Below are 26,939 nucleotides of genomic sequence, written 5' to 3' on the forward strand. Positions count from 1 at the left end.
TTTATGCATTACAATGTATCCTTTGTTGAAGTATTGGCTTTTTTATTGTAACAAGATAAACATTCTCCGTTCCAAAAAAAAACCCACAGCAACTTTAAATCTTCTGCAAATTATTTAAGATGATCTGGCCCCATTAGAAAAAAAATAAAAAAAAAAAAATAATAAAAAAAAAAAAAGTCTAGAATTAAATCCAACTTGTTTTAACATGAAAATAACCAGTAAGCTGTAAGGCTGCTTACTTGAATTACTATAAGTTGTGCATACTTTTAAAAACAGATGGATGAAAAGTTATATCTTAAACAAACATGAATGGCAGAGTCGTGGTGGAAAAACAGTATAATCAAATATTAAGACAGTCAAACAGAGACATAGGTATGTGAAATTTGAAAGGTTTGGAACAGGACAAATAAAGATGCTAAACCTAGGGACAAGACATAGAATATTCAGCATGAGATCAGCCGGTGCCTCTACAGTGTTGGAAATAACAGGTTCATGACAGAGAAAGTGTTAAGTTACACGTTATTTAAACACTTTCCATGTCATTGACCTGCTATCTCAACATACCATATGCTATAGTAGGGCACTGATAAGATAACAACACATCAAGCAGAGTTTCACAATATACATTAGGGATAGCAGTGCAAAAATGTAGAAATACAACTGCATTAGAAAAAAACTGTGCTCTCATAGAAGGATCCTTTGCCCTGTCCAGGGGCTATACTTATGCAGAAGGATTTTCACTCCTCAAAAAGTGTGTATCTCTTAAGTGCATCCCTCAGAGGCATACTATTTCTTACTTTAAAAGAAAAAAAATGGCTAGGGAGATATGTGAGATTCAAAGGTAGACCTTCCAGGCCCCACATAGTTAAGCTAAAGTTGAAAAAGATACTGATATAATTAATCCAACTCTTTGATGAAACATAATAACCCCCACATTATCAAATCATAGATAGCTCTGCAACATGTCTTGATATGCCTAAATCTTCACTCCAGTTCTTTTAGCTTCAATCCTTTCTAAGTCTACTTCACTTAGATAGTAAAATACACAAACACTACATTTTCACAGAAGTATGGCCAAAATACGTTTGCTTTTTTTTCATAATATTCTTCCTATCTGATGGGCTTTTTTCAAGCAGTTCTTAGAATTATGTAATTGAGCATCCTACTGAGTATCCCTTTTTTCAAACAAAAACAAGTCATGGTCTGGAATGACTTGGCCAGACAATTTCCTAAATCTCCCCTTCCTTTATAATATTTTTATATCTAATAATCTTTGCAGTGTTTGGCAACAGAAGTCAGTTCAATTTGTTCTTAATAACAGAAGGTGACTGCACTGTTTGGGAAATTATGTTTGTCTGTTAAACACTCATATTCCTACCAGAAGCTTGAGTTTTTATTAATGAAAATTATCTTAAAGATTTTTCATTTGAGATATGTATACACAAAAATTACCTGGTATCAGTGGAGGTCACTGCTTCCCAAACTGACACTTAAGGTACTTCTGAGCAAGCCACTAACTTGAGTGATAGGTGCAGCCATTCGGATGTTTATATTCACATTCTGGGTGAATTCTTTCTCCCCTTTTCACATTTTAATCCCTGCCTCTTTAACAGACATTGCAGCAAAGAATGAAATACACTTGCTCATTATGTCAAGAAAATACCAATTAGCCATCAGACAATTCAATAAACTTTGTGTAAATATTGTGAACAGATGATGTCTTATATAAGTTTGAAGAATGAATGCTTCATTTCCTTCTTGCATACCCCCAAAACAGCCAGCTTAAATGTCAATTGCTAGAGCTCTGACTTCTGGGGGGATACACTCTTCACATATTTAGCATTGCAAAGCAAAGTTTCAGCAACAATGAACAAATGTAATGAAAGTTTCTGGGTTCCATTCCCCAATGGTTCTTTCACCACCACCCAGCTCTCCTGAGCTGAACTAATATAGCAGGCACTTTAAGTCAACTCTTATAATTGCTTCCAATTTGCCTGTTTTGCTTTTGGCAATTAGCAAACTGAAATGTTATCATGAAAGAGTCCATCTCATTTATAAGGCCAGGTTTTCCCTCCACTAAAATATGCAGGCACTCTGTTCTTTATTACCAGCAGGAGATAAATGGCTGGTTTTCGTTGCTGAAGAATATATAATGGTTAAAAAGTCACTTTTTTCCTCCAGCTCTACATAAATCACAGAACTAGTCAATATTTAATAATGCTTGCCTTGGTCTGGAGTCCCTTGATCACCCCTGTCATGTGTAATAGCTCCCTCTCCGATATCTTTGACATAAAAGCCCAGCTTTACTGCAATACTAACATGTAGAGGGTCATTACGGATCGACATTTACCTTAATCTGTGACTGCCAACCATGAACCGATAAATTCCAGCAGATTCCACTGGGAGAAATCAGTAAACTTCTCAGTGGAAAGAACTGAAGGAAAATTCTGCCGAGAACAGAATACATTTTCTACAAGGGCTGCTCTGCAAATGGGTTCTGACTTTTGAAAGTTCTCTAGCTGCACAGCTTTGCAACATTTAATACCGTTTTGATGGTTTGAGAGACGGGATGACAACCGAGGATGACATGACTTAGAAAGCAAGCAGAAATTTTCTTTGCAAAAACAATGCAAGATTAAACACAAGGGGAATATGGCTTTTGCATTATTCACCCAGCTGCCTTGGCGGAAATGGCTCTGCTGTCACGGGTCCAGCCAAAATGCTGCTCCTTTTTTTCAAATTGATCATCACTTCTCCTCATAATCTTACAAGTGCTTCACAGCAGAATACATCAAAGCCTTCATTGCATAAAAAAGGGACACAACAGCCTTTGTGAGGGGTCAGCTGAGACTGCCTACCATGCGTTACCCTCCTCAGTGAACGTGTTTCTCTGAAGAGCTCACAAACAAGTTAATTTATAAACTATTTTGCAGAGGACAGTAATTACAGCAGCTATGTTCTCTTTAGCACCAATACTAGAAGCAACAACCCGGTCTCAATCTGAGAGGAAAAAAAAGGGCAAGTTATGAAGTCATCAGTGATTCAATTCTCTATCTGTTACTGCATTTACAATACTGATTAAATTAGCCAACAGTACATAGAAGGATTAAATGTCATCCAAACATTATTTTCAACCACAATTTTATATTATACTCATAAGAAAACATTTTTATAGTTGCCTAATGTCAATCATGCTGTTTAAAGTGCACTAAAAATTAATGACAATATTGTTAGGTATAATTCATAAACATTACTTGTGTACAATATTTTATTATTTATTATACCTTAGAGTACGCTTAATAGCTCAAATTGACATATTAAATGTTCATACTCATTTTCTGAACATTCATTTTTATTCACTGCCCAAGTATTTTACATTTATATAATTAGAGGACATGGTGTTCCACTTTCAACTGAAAAAATATGCACGTTTTCTAATACATTTGGAAAAAATGTCCATTTACCTTCTTCAGTGCCTCAGGCTTTTACATAGGGGTGACATCACTAACTCTGCCTACTCTGATTTAGCAACATTTTAACCCAAGAGCACATTGCTACATTTAAGTTTAAAAGATGTAAGTGAAAAAGAAACAACTTGCAACATAAACCAGTGTAAACAAAAGAACAACGTGCAATTAATAAGGTTTAACAGGGAACTTAATAGTCTGGCTTTTGTATCTCATGTTGAGTCTGTTTATGATATAGAAACAAAGAGTTGGGTTTCTTTCCCTTTCTTCTTCAAATTATACCCATGATCAACCATATTATGAACAGCTCTCACGAGTGGTTTATATAAGCAAACCAACTGAAATTTTGTGAGCATAGCTTCCTTATCTGAGTGAAGGTGGCAAGATAAGACTCCATGTGTATATCTAGAGACTAAATGAGTGCAGAGAGCTTATCTTTATTTGCCAATTTATGTGTTTGTACAAATGTAAAGCACCATAAATCAAAGCAGCACTTCTTAAAGAATAAAATTGATAATTCTAAAATAATCAATGGCATGAACAAAAACAAAAAAGTAGAAAAATTTAGTGCTAAAGGAGATTTTTTTTTTTTTTTTTTACATAAATGGAATATCAGTGTTATTATTAGACTTATTATGAAGGAAAAATTATACCTTGATCAGCATAGAAGAGACCAGTGACAAGGACTGTGTAGGTCAGTTTTCCATTAGGTTTATTTGGGGCAAGCCATTTTAATTTAACTTCTTTGGACCCATCAACAGTACTAAATACATCAACCATTCCCTCAGGGGCAGCTTCCAAGGTCCGAGCTTCTACCTGTAAATTCAACAGGAAATGGAAGTTTGGTGCCATAGCCACAGAATGAAAGTTGCAAAGTTTAAGAAAAGGTATTTCTTAATTAAGAAAAAGTAACTAACACTGTCAGCATCCTAATTTTTAAGCATGTTGCAGTCCTTTCATCTACATTTGTTTGAAGCTGTCCAGCTACTAACCTACTTTAAATAAAGACTACTGTAAGGAACAGTAAACAAATACTGGAAAAGAAAAAAAGATTATTTTTTGAAAACACCAGTGGACCTCATGTGGATGTACAATCTCAGTGTAAGGAAAGGAAACAGCAATAAAAGACCACGTAACTTTCTCTTTCTGCCTTTAAAAAGCAACTGCAAGGAACACACATTTAAACACTGTAGTAAATTATTACAGATATTTGACAGAAAAAAATTCCTTTGTGGAATATTGGCTGCTCCCTAAATTAACTTCTACATTCACCTAACAAAATTAAATTGCAATAAAAAGTAAATCTTTAAGAGCAAATAAAATATACAGGAGCTGGATAATGTACTGAATATGAAAGGTTTGTAATATAAGTAAATAAATACATTCAATATTTCAGATATTTAGTATTGAAATTTCATAACTTGTTGTAAACATTCAGTGCTATGGAACAAAGTAATTTGTTATTATGTTATTTATGGTGACAGTTTTGTTTCTCCTACATTATTTATTTGGTGTTTTCTAAGGTATAAGATGGTTTCACACCTTTGTAATGCCTCTCAGCTGCAGGTTCATGGGAGTGCTAATAAATGCTATTTTTAATCTGCCACACCTGGTCTTCCACCTAAACAACCAAACATATTTTCTCTGTCCTTGAAACATGAATGTTTTACTTTTCAGCATGTAAAGATCGGACAGCTTATTGTTTGCACGTGCCATGTGCATCAATACCTCCATATGTGCTTCTCTATTTATGCACTTTCTTATATTTAAAGTAAGTGGTAAGTTGCAGTAAAGTCAACAGGATAAAGTAAATACTTAAAGATAAACAAGTACTTCATAGATTTATTGGATCATTGCCACATTGATTATTTGGGTATTTCAGTCAAAAGCATCCTTTTGTAAGGATTTGACTAAACTGCGCTTTCTTAACAAAATAATTTCCAGTAAAGTGCTCCTAAATGCAGGTACTCCAATCAGAAACATCAGAAATGTGAAAAAATTAATAACAATTATGTTTTTCTACCAAACAAGGTTTTAAAAATCTCTCAATAATATAAATTTGTAGCAATCTGCATCATGTCCTAAACAGCTGCAACAGCTGTATTATGTCTTTACTTTTTTCTTTAGGATGTGCTATATAAACATAGGGCACAGAAAAAAATTTTCATACTTATTTTTCTAGATATTACTTTATACACCACTCCATGGTATTTTCAGACATATTTAATAATTACTTAATAAATAAAGACTCTTTTATCATATAAGTGACACCAAATCATAGAAAAGGCATAATAATATTGGGAAAAGTACTAGCATATATATTACTAAAACTGAAATTTAAATTTAATAGCAATGGGTTGAGATGAGAAATATTCTGTGTTGAACATTTCCATTTATTTATAATGCATTTACAAGAGCTAACACATTTCAAAACTAGCATAGTTTTAGCTCTCCTGAATTTTTCTAAAGAATCTATTAGAGGTTATGCTAGCCCTTAATAGTCCTTTTTTCCCCCTCTTTAGGAACAAAACACCCAAACCATTAGAACAGACAAAAAGCAGTACCTTAGGTCTAATAGGAAGAGATTAAAATGTAGCTTTTCTTAATTTACACGTTAACAGTTTGCATCTCCCTTGAAAATAAATCCTCGTCACAGAAAAAAAAAGTCAAACAAAAACTACCTAAGCTGAACAAAAATAAGTTTTTGAAATAGAGTAACAGCTAATGCTGTCATAATTAGTTAAGATCTTCAGAGCCACCTTCAGGAATATAAGGTGGATAAATTCCATTTTTAGGGGAATGTCACATGGTGTTCCTTGATCGATTAGGGCACATTAAGCACAAGATCAGCAACAAAAATAGCTGGAAGCATATCAGTTTACTGCTGGGAGATGTTTCCGATTCTATTTAAAGCAGAGATAAAACATTAGGTTTCTCTTTTTTTTTTTCCTTTTTTTAAGTGTTGGATTTACTCCATAATTCATATGAAAATTCTTTTTAAAGAATCAGATGAAGATCCCAGTGCTTTAACTTCCTGGCAGCACTTAGGTGAACCTGAATCAAGATGTACTTCAATTGCTGTGATTAGAGATGGATCACTGGCTTTGGAAAACAGTTTATGTTCTGATCACGGGATGCAGATGAATATCAGCTACAGCAACCCCTTTGAATTGTTCCAAAAGTCAAGTTACAAGTCTGTAGTTCAGTGGAGATGTGAAAAAAACCTACTAAAAGTATTTTTTAAAACCCTAACTACTGGTGTTCTGTTCTGTCCTTTTGATGCCTATTTGATAGGACAGTAGTACTGAAAACATACATATTTCATCTGTATGCAAAGTTTGGTAATGACTTGTCTTAAATATCACTACCAACAAAATGGATTAGGTTATTGCACATCAAGTGTCTTAAAACAAGGTTTGCTTTTGGGGCATATGTGAAGTTGTAAAAAATGTACAAGAAAAACTGGCAAAAAGCCATTCAAGCTTTTAAGAGTAAATAGTAGAGCAAGCTATAAAATGTTTAATGGTTATAAAGTCTAGTTGTCTTCTGCAGCTAGACAATGTTACTGGCATTTGAACGAAAGCAATCTTGGAAATAATATTGAAAATGTGAATAACAGATTATATCATAAGAATAAAACCTGGAAGTTCTTTCCTGGTACAAAATAAATTGTGATGGAAAAAAATAGAAAGAAAAACAAAAACCTCCCAAATCTTTCTCTCTTTTCTTCCTTTTCTTTCTACCAAATTTAAAAGCCTACAAATGAAGCTGAATTAAACAAAAAGTTAAATCCCAGAATAAATATAGGCTTCTTATATGCTTGAAAACAAAACAAAGCACAGTAGATATGATTAGATTTATCCATCAGCTACAGCGCTATGAAATCATACTAGATTTACCAGTTCAGCTATGTGTCTAAAAATCTTTACTAAAATAAAAAAAGCCTCAAAAGGTTTGTTTTTTACAAATTTGTCAAATTTAATATTCCTGTATACTCAAATCCAGGAAAAATGGGGTGTTATACAAGACTGTTAAAATCTGTCCAGCATAATATTTTGATCACATTCTTGCATTCAAAAGATTTATGAATTACCATATTTTCCTAGCTCCTGTTGCCACTTCTGGATTCTGCAGTTCTCATATTAACTTTAATCCTTTCAGTCCAGCAGCTAGAAATTTGCTTATTACTGGGACAGTAACTCTTTCTTTATATACACCCTTATAAATCTGGTTAAAGCATACCTGCACCTTTCAAACATATTAAGTCCATTTAGTTTCAATACTGTGTGTTTCAGCCTCCGTTTTTGTCTTCCTTCACTGTACCTATGTTCTACTTTGGAATGGTGCCTAACAATGACCTATTGAATCTTCAGCAGCTCTTAAACAGGATTTTTTTTTAAATGTCACATTTTGCCAGATGGGTTAGTACTGCCCAGAGTGAATCATCACCATTTACTCTGATATTCACTGTCATCTGACATTTATTACACTCCCAGAATGTAAATTAAGGTACTCACCAGTGGACCTAAAGCACAACCTTTTGCAGTACATGCCTGGACTCTGAAGGAATGAAGACTCCAAGGAGCAAGCCCATAAGCATAACAACTTAGCTGTGATGAATTTTGCAGCAGAACACCATCCATGTACAATCCATAGCTAGTAATAATACCTATAAAACAATGTGAGAGCACTCAGTAACCAAAAAGCTACAGAATTTAGAAGAAAACTAATGCTCCAGACACCAAGGCAGTAGTAGTAGTATTATTTCCAACTGTTAACAATTGAGCAGATACTGTTCAGCATGACTAAGCATGTAAAACTCAAAAGAAACATAGTCTTCCATCTTTAACTGTTGAAAACCTTACAAGTGGACTGCATCTCTTTAAACAATTACACTATTCCAAAAATCAACCCTTAACAAACTTGCTTCTGAGTGGCAGCCAATATGACCTTGGAATGAGGAAAACTGAGGCAATTCTGGTTCACAGCCTACTCTGCATATGGCTTGTCAAATACAAAAAAATTATGGCAAACCTTAACAGCTTTAGGCTTAGAAACAAAATTTCCAATGTTATTAAAATGTGGAAGGAAAACTTAGGGCAGTGCTATAATTACAATAAAACAGTAACAAGTAGTTTTGTCTCCCAAAACACGTTTTTCATGCTCATTCTTTATGATAACTACATCAGATTTTCAGCATTTTGCCAACAAGCTACATTCTTCATTCATTTGGGGCAGGAGTGGGGTGGTTGGAAAATTTTATCCGCTTTTCTAAATGAAACCACTAAATAGTAATGATTATTTTTCCTTCTCAATATACTATAGAAAAATTCCTGAAGTAAACTACTCCTTGCCTATTCAATTTACAGAAAAAAAACATACTTGGAAACTAAAACATTAGCAACATTTTTAGATGGAGGAAAGAATGGTCCTTCTTGTATAACTGGCTAACACTAACTAAAAAATTGCAGGTGATTGCTTATTTCATTTATAAGGAATTCAAAAACTTTGCTCTTCCAAAGGTGCATGGTAGGATAAAAAAATATTGTACAGTGTTTTGCATTTAATGAACTAGAGACTTAAATTTACAGATTTGTTTAGACTTTGGAAATTGAGGTCATAAAGGAGTACTTTTTCTCAGGGCTATTCCACTTTCTCACTTCTGAATATTCCCCCTTTTTAAAAGTTATTTCAATGAGAAATTTTAAGGCAAATAAATGCAAAGTGATAGGAATCATTTGAAGTGATTTTAGTGCAGAGAATGTCTTCTAATGCTTCCATTCTAGGAAACAACTTTTATTGTAAAAATATAGCTCACTTCACCATTCCTTCCCTTAAAACTTATTTTTTTGAAACTACATTGAGGAAAATTCAGTTTGAAATTGAAAAAATATCTTCCCCTCTACAAAATGGAAAACTGCTTTGTAAATAAAAGTGTACACACAACTGTTTCAGCTGAACTTTGAAGAGTTCTGCTTCAAAAGATTTATATGCTAAACCAATGAAGAGCTGAGTACGGTAAAATGGCTCACATGCTCCTTAATATTTTTCTCTTCTAGAAAAGTGAGAGGCTAAACTCAACTCAGACAGCAGAGATGTGTGTAGGAGGAGGTCCTGGAAAATCTCACACTATCAACCTTACCACATTTGACAGGCTTCCTAAAGCAAAAATCCCTTGTGGTTCTGTGTCTAGTTGATTGTGAAGCAGTAACATGAATGGTTGATATTTTTCCTACATTAAATAAACAAATGTGTTATATACAGGTATACAGTTTAAAATATTTTATTTACCTCAGAGGAAAATATGAATGCTGGCATTAAGGATGTATTCTACAGGGGGAAAATGTCAAACACTAGGATGCTCTAAGCATCTACTATACCTGTAGCACTAACTCACTAACTCTTTTGAAGTATCATAGAATAGAATCATAGAATTACCTGTGCCTGAAGGGACCAACAAAGATCACCCAAGCCCAACCCCTGACCCTGCATAGGACAACTCCAAGAATCACACCATGTGCCTGAGAGCATTGTCCAAACACTTCCTGAACTCGGGCTTGGTGCTGTGACCATTTCTCTGGGGCGAGAAACTCCCAGCCACCCCCTGGGTGAGGAATCTTTTACTAATATCCAACCTAAACCTACCCTGAGACAGCTTTATGTCATTCCCTTGGCTCCTGTCACTGGTCACCAGAGATCACAGATCAGTGCCTGACAAATCGTTATTAATTCCTTTGATACTTATGGTAACAATGAATCATAATGAGATAACTTGGAATTAGTGTTTTAAAGAGTTCCTAAAGCCACAGCCCTGAACAGCATCTGCACTTGAGGAGCAGCTTGCTCAACACTGTGAGTTTTTGTCTCGGTACTGTCAGAGAACAACTGTCTCTAAAAACCTGATCCATGTCCTCTTGATTTTACTTCTGCCTTTGCCTTATAGGAACTGATGGAGAAAGTTGCAGCATTAAAAGAAAGGAAAAAAAGTATGTTTCAGAAGAAAAGTGCTAATAGTCCATTTTTGAGATGTGGAGCCATTTTTTTTAAATTAGGCAATAATTACTTTTTACTAGGGATGATAACTTTGCTCCCCTATTTCACCAGGACAGGTTTCCGAAGCATACAGAGAAAAAGTTCAAACTTGGCCCAAAGTTAACAAACTTCTTGAGATTTGCTAGATATTACTGAAGCTTACCATGCACAAAATATTTAAGACTACAGGACATTTTTGTGATTTACAAGGCTTCCTGAGCAACATGTGGCCACCATGAAAAGATGCAGTTCCTTCATAATTATGCAGTCTAGGTCAAATTTTCATTTCACTGAAGACAAAATCTCTATTGTCCATAGTACGATTATGTTTCACTTTTGAAAAGAAATCCAAAAATGTAAATTAAACTTAAACTGAAGAAAGCTATACAGTCATCGTCTTCTTCCTCCTTTCCCCTCCCTGGGTGAGGCCATATAATGTGCCAATGCTATTCAAGACCCTGAAGAGGTCTTGAATCCAAAGTACTACATTTTACTCTTAAGGTGCAATCTAGAGGTCAAATCTTAAGCAAACATACTTCTACCTATATCAATTTCACTGACTACAAACACCAGTCATCTCTCATAAGCACAAGGATTTGCAAGAACAAGTACTGGCTTAGTTCACTGAATAATTTTATAAATCAGTTTTTACTATACCTAATATTTTCCATAAAAATTTCACATGTCCTTGGAAGATACAGTCTTGATTTAGACTTGTTTTTATCTATGATGTGAACAAAAGGTGAAGTTATTGAGAATTGACCAGCTAAGGAAAATTTTCAAGGATTTTAAAAGAGCAGATCTCAAACTATAAGGCAAGATTATAATGGATGTACTCTGAAGAAGAGATCATTGTCTATCACAGCTACTAGAATAATGAAAAGTCAAAACAGAACATGATTTCACAAGCCTTTCCACACATTTCCCAATCTAAATGTCTAAATGTTCAATATTGTCTATACTATCTACCTACATATGTGACAGGTGTTTGTAGAGTGGGAGAATCTGGGCCATGTCCCCTCAACCATTTTATTGTTGGATTGGAAATAAGACAAAATAAAATATTTCAAATATATTCAACACGCCGTCTTCCAAAGTATTTTTTCTACTTGGTACATAAATGATATTTCTGAAGCAACTTTCAACAAAAAATTAAATTAATAATTTCCTATTTTTCTATGATTTTTTTTTTCTCAAAATAATTTAAATAGGCCTTAAATTCAACAAAAAACTGTAACCCTGAAGTTTGATATCCACATCTGGATAACACAAGCCTAGATGTTCTTGTACCTCAAAGCTTGTTCCCCCTCACTGTGCCATCTTTATGAAGAAGCCCTGTAGGCTTTAATCCCATTTGCCACCTTTGGCCTCCAGGTCAGCACTTTAATTCTCCTTAACTTTTTTCTAATTCATGGCAAGCAACTGGACCACATATATATGATGAGAGCATAGCAAAGTCTGTGCTGTCCAAACCTCAGGCAGCCCACACAACCCATTAGAAGCTGATAAGCCTCCTCAGCCCATGGAAATAAGCAGTTGTATCTGTCAGGCAGTAGCAAATGAAAGGAGGCAGGAGGGAAAGGAATGGCTCCAGAGATCTAATAAGGAGATGACAATCTATGATATGCCAATCTTTGCAATTCTGGGGTTTCCACCTGAAACAAGGCCAAGTTTAATATTTTTGACTAGCACCACTTCATGCCTAGCAGACTGAACCACACCAAGTTGGAAGCAATTCAGTTCAAAGCAGAAAACAGTGTCTACGCTTTAAAAAACAAAAAACAAACAGAAAAACCAAGAATACACCAATAGACTGCTGAAGTAAGAATATTTTAGGGAAAGCACCTAAGTACCTTCTGCTGATCTTTCTCAAATTTTAGTCTTCTCAACAATTATATTTTTCAGCCTCTTACACAGTTTTAAAACACTGACACAGTCAGCAATTATAAATGACACAGCCACAAGGCAGCCCAAAAGATGTGTTGAGAATGAGCAAAACAAAGTCACTGAAAAATGCAAACTTTCCTGATTAAGCACTTGCTCAGTCAAAAGTTTTAGTGTTTGTTTGCTGTTGGGGGTTGTCTAAATTCTTTTTAAGAAAAGGGGAAAAGGATGAAAATGGAAAATTATGAATGAAAAAACATGTTATTAGATAAACCATAGAATCATTTAGGTTGGAAAGGACCTTGAAGATCATTGAGTCCAACTGTTAATGCAGCACTGCTAAATCCACCACTAACCCATGTCCCAAAGTGCCACATCTTTGCATCTTCTAAATACCTTCAGGGATGGTGATACAACTGCTTCCATGGGCATCCTGTTCCAATGCTTGGCAACCCTTTCCATGGAAAAATTTTCCTTATACACAACCTAAACCTCCCTGGCACAACCTGAGGCCATTTCCTTTCATTCTATTGCTTGTTACTTGGGAGAAGAGATTGATCTCACCTGGCTACACACTCCTTTCAGGCAGTTGTAGAGAGGGATAAGCTCTCCCCTGAGCCTCCTTTTCTCCAGGCTAAACAACCCCAGCTCCATCAGCTGCTTCTCACAGGATCTGTGCTCCTCTTTTCCAACACTACTGCCCTTCTCTGGACTCAGTCTAGCACCTCAGTTTCTTCTTTTTTAGTGAGAGGACCAGAACTAAACACAGGATTTGAGGTGTGGCCTCACCAGTGCCCAGTACAGGGTGACAATCCCTCCCCTGGTCCTGCTGGTCACACTATTGTTGGTACAGGCCAGGATGTCACTGGCCTTCTTGGCCACCTGGGCACTCCCTGGCTCATTCAGCTCAGCCACTGTTGCCCAGCTCCTTTTCCACTGGCCCACTTCCCAGTCACTCTGTCCCCAAGGCTGTGGAGCTGCCTGGGGTTGTTGTGACCCGAGGGCAGGACCCAGTTCTGGGCCTTGTTGACCCTCACACCACTGGCCTTGGCCAACTGCTCCAGCCTGTCCAGGACCCTCTGCAGAGTCTGCCTTGCCCACCAGCAGATCAGCACTCCCACCCAGTTTGGTAACATCTGCACACCTGCTGAGGGTGCACCAATACCCTTAGTGGTTTCCTAGCAAACTGTTTACTGTATTTAAAAGGAGAGCCAAGCTGTATATAGCAAATGCTATATTAAAAAGATATAACACCCAAATTTAGTCATGCACCATAGCTTTTAATTGTTTTAAAGGAAGCTTGTGGAATTATTTCTTAAATTCTAGGACTTTATGCTGTTGATACGCATGTAAAAAAATTATATATATATATGGAGACATATATTTATATTTACTTGATTAGTTAAACTGCTCCCTAAACTGGATTTTTTTACACAATGCAAGGATAACAATATCAGGTCCTGAGACTAAATATAAAAAAATGCCTATTTCAGTGAAAATTATTCAGACTTTAGACTAAGCCATATACATGACCTTCCTCCCCATTTCCTCCCCTCCCATCCCTTACCCTTCCCCTTTCTCCTGCCTCCTTGCCTTTGCCACACTGGCTGATGAGACATTAGAAAAGGGTTAGAAAGTTTCTAAGGGGCTATGAAGCAAAATTTTCCACAATGACTTCCATGCAAAGAACCATAAATTACCAAATACATTATTTAACAGGTGACATATTCTTATTTCTTTCTAAATTTAATGTAAGACCTTACAGAATACAATCATCACTTTTGGGGGAATCATTTAAAATGTCTTTAGTGAAGCTGAATGAGTAGGATGTACTTTACCACAACTGAAAATGGAAAAAAAAACTTGCAGGACAAAATGAAATTAATGTGAAACCACTGGGAGAAATAACGATATTTATTGAAATAATATCACGAGCCAATGAAGAAAAACACTTCTGATACCTCAAATTTAGTGATTCCTACATAGCATCACTCTGATTTTATTAGCTTGCATGTAGCAGTGATTTAAACTGCTACATGCATAATAATAAAATCATAGTGAATTCCAAGGTAAATGATACTGTGCAACCCCACTAGAAAAGTAAAATTTGTCTAAAAGTTTTACGCACAGATGTTTCATAATGCAAAACATTTCTAAACAAAAGAAAGTATACTGTTTAACTTGCACAGCCATAGAAATGTACAATTATATTATAAGTACGCAGAACACAAATCTAATTACTATTACATATCAATTAATGTGAAAGAAATTCTTCTTTTATTGGAGGGTGAAACTAATAACCTAGACTGATATTCTCCAAGAATGCCTATTCCTCAGCTCAGTTGTCCTGGAAAACATTGAACAATGAGATGCAGTACACAAGAATTATCAAAAGGGAGCACTTTTGAGCCACTAAAACCGCACGATGGGCTGAAAACCACAATCTCCCAGCTGCAGACAATGATACTATCTCAGGTATTTTATGTGCTAAAATGATCATTAAAAATTAAGCACCACATATAAGCTGCCATTTAGAATATTAATTTACCTTTACTAATCATCTTTTTAACTTGAGGCTAAAAGAGTTCACTTACCATTCGGATACTCAGGCTTAGTCCATGAGATGTTAAAGGAGTCAGATGCATATGACTGGGCTTTTGGAGCAGGAACCCCTTCTGGTGTACTCTCATCTGTTACAGCCGCGCTGGCTTCGCTTATTGAACACCCACCTCCAGTGCAAGCCTTAAAATATTAATCGGAACAAATAAACACCTTTCAATGTAGCACCAATAATTTTAACAATTATTTTTTTGCCTAGGTTTCATTATTCTTCCACATCTAAACTTAGTAAGCCTGTGATTTTCAGGTAAGACACTTCTCTTAGCATAGATTTGTTTATCTCTTTTTTTAAGTAAGAGAATGTATAATAATACATGATACTTAGTTTTTAGACGTATTATAGCTGAAACATTCTTCCTTATTTCACAACAGCACCCAGAGCATGTGCAATTATAATAGTGAAAAACCACCCTATTATAAACCAGTATGTATTCGTTGTTCTTATTACATGTTTATGGAAAAAAAAGTAAAATAATTTGTATTTCAGTTGCGAAAGAACAAAATGTTGACCACACAATTTTTATATTTTGCTTGGGATGTGAAATAATAAAAAGTGCAGGCAAAGGTGCATATCACTCCATAGAACACTCTTTTAAAGTTTTACATGCACACAGCTATGGTCCATGTGATGTTTTGCCAATTATTTGCCCTTACATTGGTAACAAGACTACACATGTTAAAAAACATACAAATATATATATATATTGGTACTGATTTAAAGATTTTTGTGTTAGGTTATTGTTTATTTTCAGGGTTTTGTTTAATAATGAAATTAATCAAAACCTGAATGCAACAAATATTCGCATTTGGACATACATAAAACTTATGGAATTATCTGTGTTTTTCTAAGTTGTCCATTTACTAAAGTGCACAAGTGGATCATCAGCACATAAGGAACCTTCCTCTCCGTATCTCCAGGAAGAGAATATTTCTCTCAACCTATTACATTTTATTTTAAAGGATTAACTTCAGTTTCCCGTTTCCCATTGTTTTTCAAATCAGAGAGCAGTCAAACATATTCCCTATGCCCTCCAAAACTGTATACTGACCCCAAGGGTAAAAATAAGTATTGTTTGTAAATAAGAGGCTCTCTTATACATAAAAATTGTTTTGATATCACTGGAAATTGCATTCCCAATACAACTAAAGAATGTCTCCATGTTCAGTCTGAACTACCAAGTAAAAATGAAAGAATGCAACCTCAGTTTTGGGAACATCCAAAAATTGGATTTAGTCTAAACATGATAATGCTTATAAAAAACCCTCAAAATAGTGTCAATTTAGACAGATGCTCAGGTAACAATTAGGACTTTGGTAAGTAAAATATTTAAGAAAATTATCCTTCTGGAGAAGCAGAGTAGTCTTTGAATGATTCCACTGCCACTGGCTTCATGAAGAAGCCAAAAAGAGCAGTTCTGGAAGGCCTCTTATTTATTCCTTATTGACTTGCTAATTAATTTCCACCAGGCTTACTTCAGCAGTGGAGAGTGTTTAATTTAAGGGCTTGGTAACAGCAGCCTTTCCATTCATTAATTTATTGAATTTCATGTAGCTCAATTTTTGTATCTCTGAAATTTGCTGGGACATGAAGTTTCTGGTTCTTCTAATGAAAATCAGCATAAGAAAGCTCATCTTCATTTTAGGTAGTGGGATTTTATATCAGTGTATCAAAATGGAGCGGACATCTGGAAATCACATCCAGTGATGCTCAAAAGCCATGAACACCTCCAACCAGACTGAGTTCCCATTTTGTCACTCTGAGAAACAGATTTCAGGTACAATTTAAAAAAATACCAAAGGAACTGGACAGCCAAGGCACAGCTGCAAACCACATCAGATGACACCATGTAGGAACACTCCACCCAGGACCTGAGCCAGTTTACCCACACTGCAGCATCCTGAGGAGACACTGGCTTAACTGTTCAATCACAAAAGCACATCAGGAATACAAATATGAGTGATGCCCTGGCTACTAAACGCAGATTTTCAGCTTTCCATTTGCTTTTAGACTGGCCTGACTCACACTCACCCAGCTTAGAGCATGAACAGAACAAAAACAAGTTCCTCTGCACTAGTCCATGGAGATATGACCTCACATCTTCTTGGCTGACTTTTGGAAAGAACCATTAGATTTGCTTACAAAACCTGTTGTATTCATTTATGATTAAAACTGCTGCATATTAAATGGCAGTAATCATTTCTGAAAATTGGTAGCAGCATGCAAAGCTAAACATTTTCTTAACTCTCCTCAATGTAGTTGCATTAACTTTTCATACAAAAGTTAATGCAAACAGCCTGTGAGGTGTTGAAAGTTCTGCTCGTGAGGCTCCTGGTTCCTGTGTTCAAGCTGCAATTTTTGATAACACAGAAACCAAAACAAATTTTTGAGTGGATATAAACCAAAATTAATAGTAACTGTGAAAAATAAAAAGGTTCTAGCTGATAAATATATTTACTTCTACACAATAAAAAAGAAACAAACCCAAAAAGAATAATAATTTAGTTAAATTTTCCACTGTTGACAGTTGTTGGGGGTATTTTTATTCTAAAAGTTTTGTTGAAATTCAGTTAAATTATATATGAAACACTAAATATTTCATTTTTTTTTCCAGGTGTGTATGTTTGATTTTTTTTTTTCTTTGTGGATTTAGTTTTTCGTCAGTTTTTTTTACGTTTGGGTTTTTTCCTTTCATAAAGTAAGATTTGGCCATATTTAATCTTCATAATTTGTAAACTTAATAATACATTCTTCTCAAGCCAGTCTAACTAATTCTGTGTATGATGGATCCAAATGTTTTAAGAAAGCTATCACATCTCAAAGATATTGAGTTTTTCACACACTTTCAGACTCATCATTTTCAAAGCTGAAAGGACACTTGGATTTTCTAACTCAGCTATCACAGACCACTTCATTTTATCCAGGTAAATCTGGTTATCATTGTCACTAGAAGAAATTATATTTTCCTAATTTCTGATTAACAGCAAATATTAAGGGGGGGGGGGGAATAAAAAATTACAAAGAAATGAAAAATAAAATATAATTCAGTAACTTCTAGGAAATCTGCGTACGCTGATGAAGCAAAACCAACACCTTCTCCTGCATCCCAAGGCAGAGCCACCAAAAGAAGCAGGCACAGTTGCTCTCCAGAGTGTAGGTGTTAATTCTTCCCTGATGCTCTCTCCTTGTGCCCCAATGCACAGCAGCTGGGCAGGAGCAGAGAAGAACTGTGGCACAGTGAAGGACAGCACAAATTCTTTTGTAATGAATGAATAAAAAATCAAGGCATAAAATGCTTGTTGAAGTAGCATCTTAGTTTTGGACATGGCGCTATTATATATGCTAAGCAATTTACTATGCTGAAATATCCAGGCACAAATGAATTAATTCCAACATGAATCTAAGCTTTAATTAGACTGAATATCCTTGTTTTTTTCAGGTTCAAGTCAGATCCTTATTACCTGAAGGTAGTTTATTTTTTGTGGTATAATATTTAGAACATTCAAGAGCATGTTAAGAAAAATGAATGCATACCCAGTCTACATAAATGTAAATTTATTCATAATCAAGAGCAGAATATTTTTCTATGGCATTTATCAAAGCAAATATCCTTATATAGGTATTGTTATAAAATGAACAGTGTGCTTAAAACAAGGGACAATCCTCTCCTTTTATTCACATATTTTCAGGTTTGTTAGTGAGCTGAAGCTGTTCTATCTCATCACAAAATAAAACCAACGATAAAGAAATGCAATGAAAACACTAATGTCTTTTAAAATGTTTTGAATACACAGATTGCTACTTTACACTGAACTCTTCTATTTTCTTCTACATACAGATTTTAAGATGAAAGAACAAATTGCCATGGTATAAAATATGAAAAGTTGACACTTCTAAATACTTTCAATATTTTCTTGTAAGCTAGGTCCAAGGAAACATTTTAAAATCATTTCATATATTTCTGCTCAATTCTTTATTAGTTATCCAACTTATCCTTGAAGAAAACCTGTATTCATACTACATACACATTTTTGTGAGTCTGTTTCGAAACAAAAAACCTACTTTTGTTCAGGATGGCTCATCCACCTTAGCTACAAAAAGAAAAGGTTAAACAAAGTGGACACAAGAACCATTAAATATTAAGATGCTAACAAAGTCAGAATCATTTTCACCATTTTACACCTCTACTACACATCTTTAAAACTTACAGCTATTTTTATGAGGTATTCAGTACCCGGGAAAAGCTGTGGAATAGTAAAATCCAGAAAAAGTTCTGTACTGTTACAGATTACATTCCACTTTGTAAAATTCTGCTCATTGGTGGCCATATAAACTATATAGCGATCTAGGATTCCATTTATTTCTGCTGGTTCTTTCCATCTGCAAAAAAAAGCAAAATATGATTAAGACCAGACCAAATAAACATTCAAACCATGCTGAAAAATGTAAGGCTTGGTTTAGGGGACTTCATGGGGTTTATTTTGAGAATTTGAAAACGCAGTTGTGCAATCATAAAAATAAATCTAAGCTATACCTCTAATGCGGTATTTGTACTCAGTAGATAAATGATTACACACAAAGCAGGGGCTACAAAAGGGGCATATCACCAGAACACTTCCTGCACTGAAGTTTGCAGAGGCTATGCCCATATGTAGGTTATACTGATTGCGTAAAGACAAAATGGAAATTAAGTTGGCAAGTGATAATCAGAAGGTTCACAGAACCACTAAACTAATCACTTCTATGCATTTAATCATAATAAATTTAATTTTATGTCACAAACCCTTCCCCTGATTGAACTCACTGGAATTCTTGAATAAACTGAGGCACTATTGTGTTGTCAGAAAAGAAGAAATCCTTACTTACTGTACATATATTGTTCTAGAATCCAAAACCGTCAGGACCGGGGCATCTACGTGAGATGGTGGCAGCTGTGCTGTAAACAAGGTGACCTGGGAACTGTTCGTACAGCCAGCAAGCGTGCATGCAGTGAGCACGAACTGGTGTGGTGTGAAAACCGCCAAATCTAGGGCAAAAAAAGAAAAGGAATCCATGTGGTGTATTCTTTTTAACTTGTTTTTCTGTAGCTTTCAGACACTAGTGAGATTAGAAAACCAAGAGGAAGGGGGACCTGTATCTCTTAAATGTTTCAGGTTTGCCCCAGATGAATGAATAGGTACTAGTTCTTCAGTAGTAGATAACTGCAAATTTTTACTACTCATAGATTTGTGGGTTGTGCTTTGGCTGAGATAACCCCACTGTACTTAATTTACACCAGAATGTACAACAACCAGTCAAAAAAAAAAAAAAAAAAATTTAGGCACTACATACTACATCAATTTGCTACAGTGGCAAAGGAACACTTCTTTTTTTGAGATGACTAAATCAAATCAAATTAAATTAATGGAAAAACAAGTACAGGTTCATTAACACCGCTGGATTATATATATTTTTTTAAATGTGCTGTATGAAACATGAATGTCAAGCACTGATACATATGATTCACTCCATGCAGAATTCACTACAAGCATGAACACAAAGGAAGCTCATTGTTGCCACCACTCACACTGATCCGTTCTCTCTTTGCCTGTTTGTCTTCAGCTGCACAAACACCAAACACTTGTAAAATATATTCCAGCAAAAACAACCCATCTAATGCTAAAGTGAAACAACTGCTCAATGGTTATTAATTTTGAAGCTATCTTGAGTTTCAATTAACACAGAAAATGATAAATAAAATGTAGCATTTTTTCTGAATAAATATTCTAAAAGATCATATATTCTTCCCTATAATAATAAAGGAATGTTTGATAGAAAAATTGTAGAATACAAGTAATGCAGACATAATTTTCTAATATTCTCCTTTCTCTTTTTTCATTAAAATACAGATCATAGACTTTAACAAGCAAATCTTTTAAGAAGGAATTTACAGTTGAGGTTTTGGCAATATATAAGATATACAGGTAAAATGTTTATTCAATAGACACGCATTTTCAGTACATCAGAAAAGTCCTGTGTTTTTGCAAGACATAACAAATAGTGTTTTCAGAGCCCAATAGTATCAAATTAGATTTTTTTTTTACAAAATATTTTTAAGCACAAATTTTAAAACTCCAGTTGGATGACAAAGACATCAACGAAGCAGAGATGTTGTAGACCCAACTTCTCTATCATTAGTTTTCCCCTCATATAACACCTCCAGTCCCTGCAGGAATGAAATTTCTTCTGATTTTCTCCACTCTCTGTATGGAGAGAATGAACTTTTGCATTTTTATTGAAAATACCATATCACTCAGTGGTTTTGTTCTATAGAGCACATGGCAAAGTGTGAGTTAAAAAAAATGCCACAGCTAAAAAAAAAATCATCAAATGAATGCCTGTAACAGTGACATGTTTAATCAACATAATGGGACTGATTCTACCAGGGTTAAGCAGTGCTTAAGTCAGTGAGAGGGGGAAAGCACACTCCAGAACAGGTGCTCAAGCTGGCTCACACGTACTACACTGGCTGCATTGCCTTCATTATTGTACACCTCCCTGGGTCACTTATTCCCTGCAGCTGCTGTAAGAGAAGCCAGAAAAAGTGCAGACGGAGCTGAAAGTCTGTGACACAAGTATTACATATTCCATGTTGTCGGTGGGCAAACAAGTAACCAGAAGGATTTTACTTTCAGCAATCCTAAAATTAATAGATGAAAGAAATTCATGGAACCTGTAATTCATAACCTTCTAGATACTGATTATGCTTTCTTCTCTCAAAGTTGAAAGTATATGTATGGTAGGGCTTCACCAAGAAGAGTGAATATAACCCAAGGGAAGGGAAAAGAAAAAGTTGATTTCTCCTTTTCCATTTGTTTATGGTGGATCACTCTTCTCCTTCTCAGTGCGGGGTATTTTTCTCTCCTTTATGGAAAATTACACATCTGGAACTACTGTGTTTTGAAAGGTAGCTTGTACTGAAGCCCTGATTTGATGCAGACTGTAGCTGATGAGACTACTGGCAGGCATATGTTTGTGGAAATACCTTGTGTAATTTGAAGAGGGAAGAATTTTTTTGAGGATTAGGAGAATGGAAGATGGGAAAATTATTTATTGCCCCCCCTCGCCCCTTGAAAAAAAGAATTGACTATAAGCAACCTTGTGTGTCTAAGTACCAAGAACAGAAAAAGAAAAAAGAAAAGACAGGGAAACATGTAAAATTTTAAAAAAACAATAACAAGGAATGGAAACACAGCACATACGGGCACAGAGATCATTTGAGATCAGGTGATAAACATACTGAAAGGGGAGGAGGGAAGGATAGGAGAGTTTTAAAAATAGTTGATACATAAAATATGCTAAAAAGCAATGTGTCACCAGAATCTAAGAAAATCTTTATTTCTCATCTTGATTTACTAAGACCAAAATATTTTGACAACTAAACAGAAAGTTTCAATGGAATCTCAAAGATTTAGTTAGGATAAAGGATAAAAAGAAAAATTAAGTTCGTATAAACAGGAGAAGAAAACAAAGAAATTCAAGACTTAGCAATGTCAATCAAGGTGGAAGTTTTGCCATCATTAAAATCTCTCCATAGACTTCAGTGTTTGGAGCCAGGAAATATAGGGTAGGCAGTATTTCTAAGAGATTAGAAGCAGAAACTGACAAACTGAATTAAAAAATCATATTACATCATAATCAACACAAGTATTCATTAGAAACTAATTTGGGAGATATTTTCCTATTTCAAGTTCAGTATTTCATAACGGATCACTGGATTCAAACAGCACGGATACAAAGATGAATTTGAAAGAGGGAGGAGGTTCTTAAAACTACAAAGCCACTGTTTGTCAAGGTCCTCTAACAACAATGCCTTGCTTTCCATTTGCTTGATTGCATGATTTGCATAAGATCAAATGTAGGCAATTGTGGACATGAAAAACAGATCGCTCTCAAAAACATTAGAAACAGATCCACAAGCAATATGTGGAAATGTGTTACAAGAAAATGCACCCCAGTGCATGGAAAACTCAGCAACTAAAGGCAAACAAAGTATAATTTACAATACATGGTGTGAATTATATGTTATTTTACAATTGATTTCATGTTGTTGCTGGACGAATTTCATTGATCTCAATTTACAAGACAAACCCAATAAGGACACAATTACTACTTTTAAACCTACAGCAAAACCTGAAATTTTTTTTTTATTAAAAATTTGCTTGATCAGGTTATATTCCAATCTGTTCCACAATTCCAGTTCCCTGAGTTAATTTAAAGATCAAATGTTTCTTATTTCAATATTCCAATAACTACTCACTGAAAACACTTATTTCTTACCAATATAAAACTAAGCCTAGAAATTATAGAAGTTCACTGATGAAAAAAAAACCCTGAATTTAGAATTTGGTCTTGTTCTCATTTCTAGACTCAGAAGAGCACAAAACATGAAAAGATAAAGATCCTTTTTTGAGGGTACAAGATTCCCTCGGTCATCATATTTAAGTAGAAGGTAGACAGAAAAATAATTCTGCATTTTTCGTGCCAAAAACAGAACAAAGGAAGAAAACTAAAATAAAATCCCACGTATCTTTTTTAAACCCATTACTTACTTTCCCTGAAGAAAAAGGTAGAGTGAAGGGAGAGGAAGGATCAACCTGCCTTTTCATCTCTTTGACCTCAGAGACAATACAAACTAAATAATTTTCTGACTCACACATCAGCAAGAGAATTGTGAACTAGTATTGGCATACCACTACATTTATTAAATATGTGGGGTGTTTGGACTAACTAACTACAGTGGTTGGTATCCCTCCAGTTTCTGATAACCACCTGCATAAGTCCTGAGAGCACAATCAATACATGAGACAGAAAGAATAAAGAATGACCCTGTTTGCATGGTCAATAAGAACACTCACTTGCTTTGATCAAATTTAATAGTTAGTCATTGAAAGATAATATGCAACACTACAGTGCCACTTTTAGCATGGAATTAGAGAGATGTTACTAAAGAAAGTACAAAACCATAATTAGTACATTCAAAAAAAAAATAAAATACAAAAACCCAACCAAAATTAGAGATTTAACAAAACATGAGCTTTTCCATTTAGTTTTCAGAATACACCCCAGTTGAAAAATAACACAGTAATGATAGCTAAAATATTTTAATTTATCTCTAACAATTGTATTTCATATTCAGATTGACTGCAAGAGAGCCACACACCCTTCTTGCTCCCCTCTTCCTCCCTATTTCCACTCTCCCCGGTTTCAGGCAGCTACTGTAAGGACCAGAATTAGCAACATCCTATCTTGGTGAGCATTCATATGACTTGGGCAAGGAACCCCACATAGTTTCTCAGGAAAATAATTGAGACAATAGTTATCCCATTGCTATATTCAAAGCAAAATGATTCAGCTACATTGTAGCAAGGGACTGTTAGCAGCACACCAACAAAAACCTGCTGAGAGAGCTTGAAAATGAAAAACTTCCAAAGAATTCCAATCACCACGTAGTTTATGTAGGTACACTATACAAACACTTCAGCTCATTACTCACCTCCTTACTCTGTTCTCTCATCTTCTTTCTCACAATCCATTATAGTAACTCATAGTAACTTAATATTTAATTAGAAGATAAACTCCTTGAGACTATAAATCTGCACCACCAAATACGACCATGTCCCCTTCTGATTTCTCTACACCACCAAAAAATCCCAGACATCTAATTCAGGTGCTAAGTGTCAAGGCTGCATTTTCAGGCTTGCTCCATTAGACACCATTAGTACCTCTCTGCCTTCCACCAGTTCCTGAAAGCAAGCAACAACTCATATTCAACTTTTAGTACAGTATATTCTGCTTTCATTATTTATAAAGCACCAAACACTTAATTATATTGACTCTCAAAGAGCCATCACTAATGGCCAACTTTCTCTGGAAGGATATTATACTAATGCTGCATGATTTCATAGATTTGCAAACCCCACGCCACACTCATCACTTCCTTGAAAATATTTCAGGAAAAATAAGGTGTCACAAATGACACCCTTAGGTACTTCAGGCAACTCAATCAAGACAAAGAAAGTGTTCATGTACTTAATTGTGTAAATTAGCAATGGATGGCCTTCCACACATGCAACTGGCCCTTTAATTAAAGAAAACATCTATCTTCCAAAAGAGTAGCAAATTCTAACATATTAATTAATAACTAAGAATGCTTATGTTATTCTATAGTGTTACAGAGTGACAAAATTTAAATAATTTTGTGAAGTCATTAAAAACAAGTGCAAGTAATAAAGAGCAGCAAATAAACCCAGGATCACAACTATTTCCACAAAGCAACATAAGTTGTTGTTCTGCTGTAAGAACAACAGCAACAACTTTGACATAATGGCACACAGACAAAATAACTTGGCTTACAGCTGCCCAACAAATGCTGATGTGTTTTAGAAACTATTCATTTAAAACTAATTGTCTCTGGTTTTCCAAATTACTTATAACGGAAAAAATTCTTCATTGTGGGGTGGCAAGACACTCTGCTGCCCAGAGAAGTTGTGGATACCCCAACCCTGAAGTGTTCAAAAGCCAAGCTGGACAGAGCTCTGAGCAACCTGCTCTAATGAAAGGTGACCCTGTCCACAGCAGGTCCTTTCCAACCCAGGCTATTCTATGATTCTATCAAATCCTCATTCCTTTTGAGACTTACGCACTTCAGAAGAATTTAGGGAACTTCCAGGTCCCATCTTACAAAATAAATAGTATAGCACAAAACCATTTAAAATATGGGAGCATTAAAACCTAACAGTTATTCATTGGACTGTGTAAAAGAGATGTATTTAAGAAGAAAAACCCTTTGGCACAAATGTGAAACAAAAGGATCTTTCATAATTTCTGTCTGCAATGATTTCAAGAAATTATTAAAGATTTTACATGCCTGAAAATGGTTCCACTTTTGGAAAAGAGACAGCTCTGAAGTACCTAAAGGCTTTTAAAGATAATTATGTTTTAACAGAAAATATTATCAAGTTTATTTGCCTTCACATTTAGTAAGAGTGTCTCTTGGTTATGCTCTTATACCCTTAATTGTTGCACAGCAAAACTTTCTGCTGTTTATTGTCCCAAAGTCTTGTAACTTCTTTGAGCCAAAACTCATTCCTCAAAACTAAGGTTTCATCCTGACCAATTCACAAGGCCACATGAACATCCATTCCTGATTAATGGGTTCCATTGTTCCTTTTTATTTTAGTGAAACTATTTGAGTTTTAACCTTCCTTAGATAGGTTCTCATTTTTTTATTTACACATTATTCCTATGCCTATTATTCCCATCTCATTGTAAAAGCTGGAGATCAATGATTCCGGTCTTTTATTTTAAAGTCACATCCCTGAGACAGCTATTGTGGGAACATCTTCCAGGCTGCTCTTACTCTCCAGTTAGAACACACTAACTTAGAATCCCAAAGGTGCTCAGCTGAAGAAAACCCAAATCATGTGGAATGTTCCACACCACATGGTTTAGAAAAAGCAGAAGGGACACATTAAAGCAGAACACTTAAACTTTTCTTCAGACTTTAGCACTTCTGCCTAAATTGCTTGCGTGAGTCTGAAGACATCATGTCACTGATCACAGAAGAATCACTTTGGAACCCTCCTTCCCATAACATCCCTGACATGTTTTCCTTTGACCATCAGCATCAGTCACCATCAGAAAAATATGGAGGTATTTTGGAAGGTTTTTCAAAAGCTTCTCTTGCTACCAAAATGACGCAGAGACAGTCAGTGCAAACATTCAGCATCAAATGAACCTACTGAACCTCCAAGTTACTTCTTTGCTGACTAGAATTAAAACCATTCACTGTCTCCCTAGTTTATTTAATTATAAAAGCTGGACATATAAAGTGAGTTTGAAGGTCAGAGTGGGACAAAGAAGAAAGAAGATGAAGCACATTAGTTTTTACCAGGCAC

The 26,939-nt window shown here is 35.2% G+C and overlaps 1 protein-coding gene across 1 annotated transcript in view; it reads right to left on the reverse strand.

Moving 5' to 3' along the window:
* Positions 1-26,939, reverse strand: part of USH2A (usherin) — a 369,679-nt gene that overhangs the window by 164,281 nt on the left and 178,459 nt on the right. Inside the window, exons 32-36 of the mRNA XM_058835000.1 lie at positions 19,867-20,026; positions 19,209-19,380; positions 14,978-15,125; positions 7,985-8,136; positions 4,121-4,283 (exon numbers count right to left, since the gene is read on the reverse strand). Coding sequence (XP_058690983.1) covers positions 4,121-4,283; positions 7,985-8,136; positions 14,978-15,125; positions 19,209-19,380; positions 19,867-20,026 — 795 coding nt within the window. The remainder of the gene's footprint in view (positions 1-4,120; positions 4,284-7,984; positions 8,137-14,977; positions 15,126-19,208; positions 19,381-19,866; positions 20,027-26,939) is intronic.

This window comes from Poecile atricapillus, chromosome 3 (assembly GCF_030490865.1).
Source record: "Poecile atricapillus isolate bPoeAtr1 chromosome 3, bPoeAtr1.hap1, whole genome shotgun sequence".
NCBI lineage: Eukaryota > Metazoa > Chordata > Aves > Passeriformes > Paridae > Poecile > Poecile atricapillus.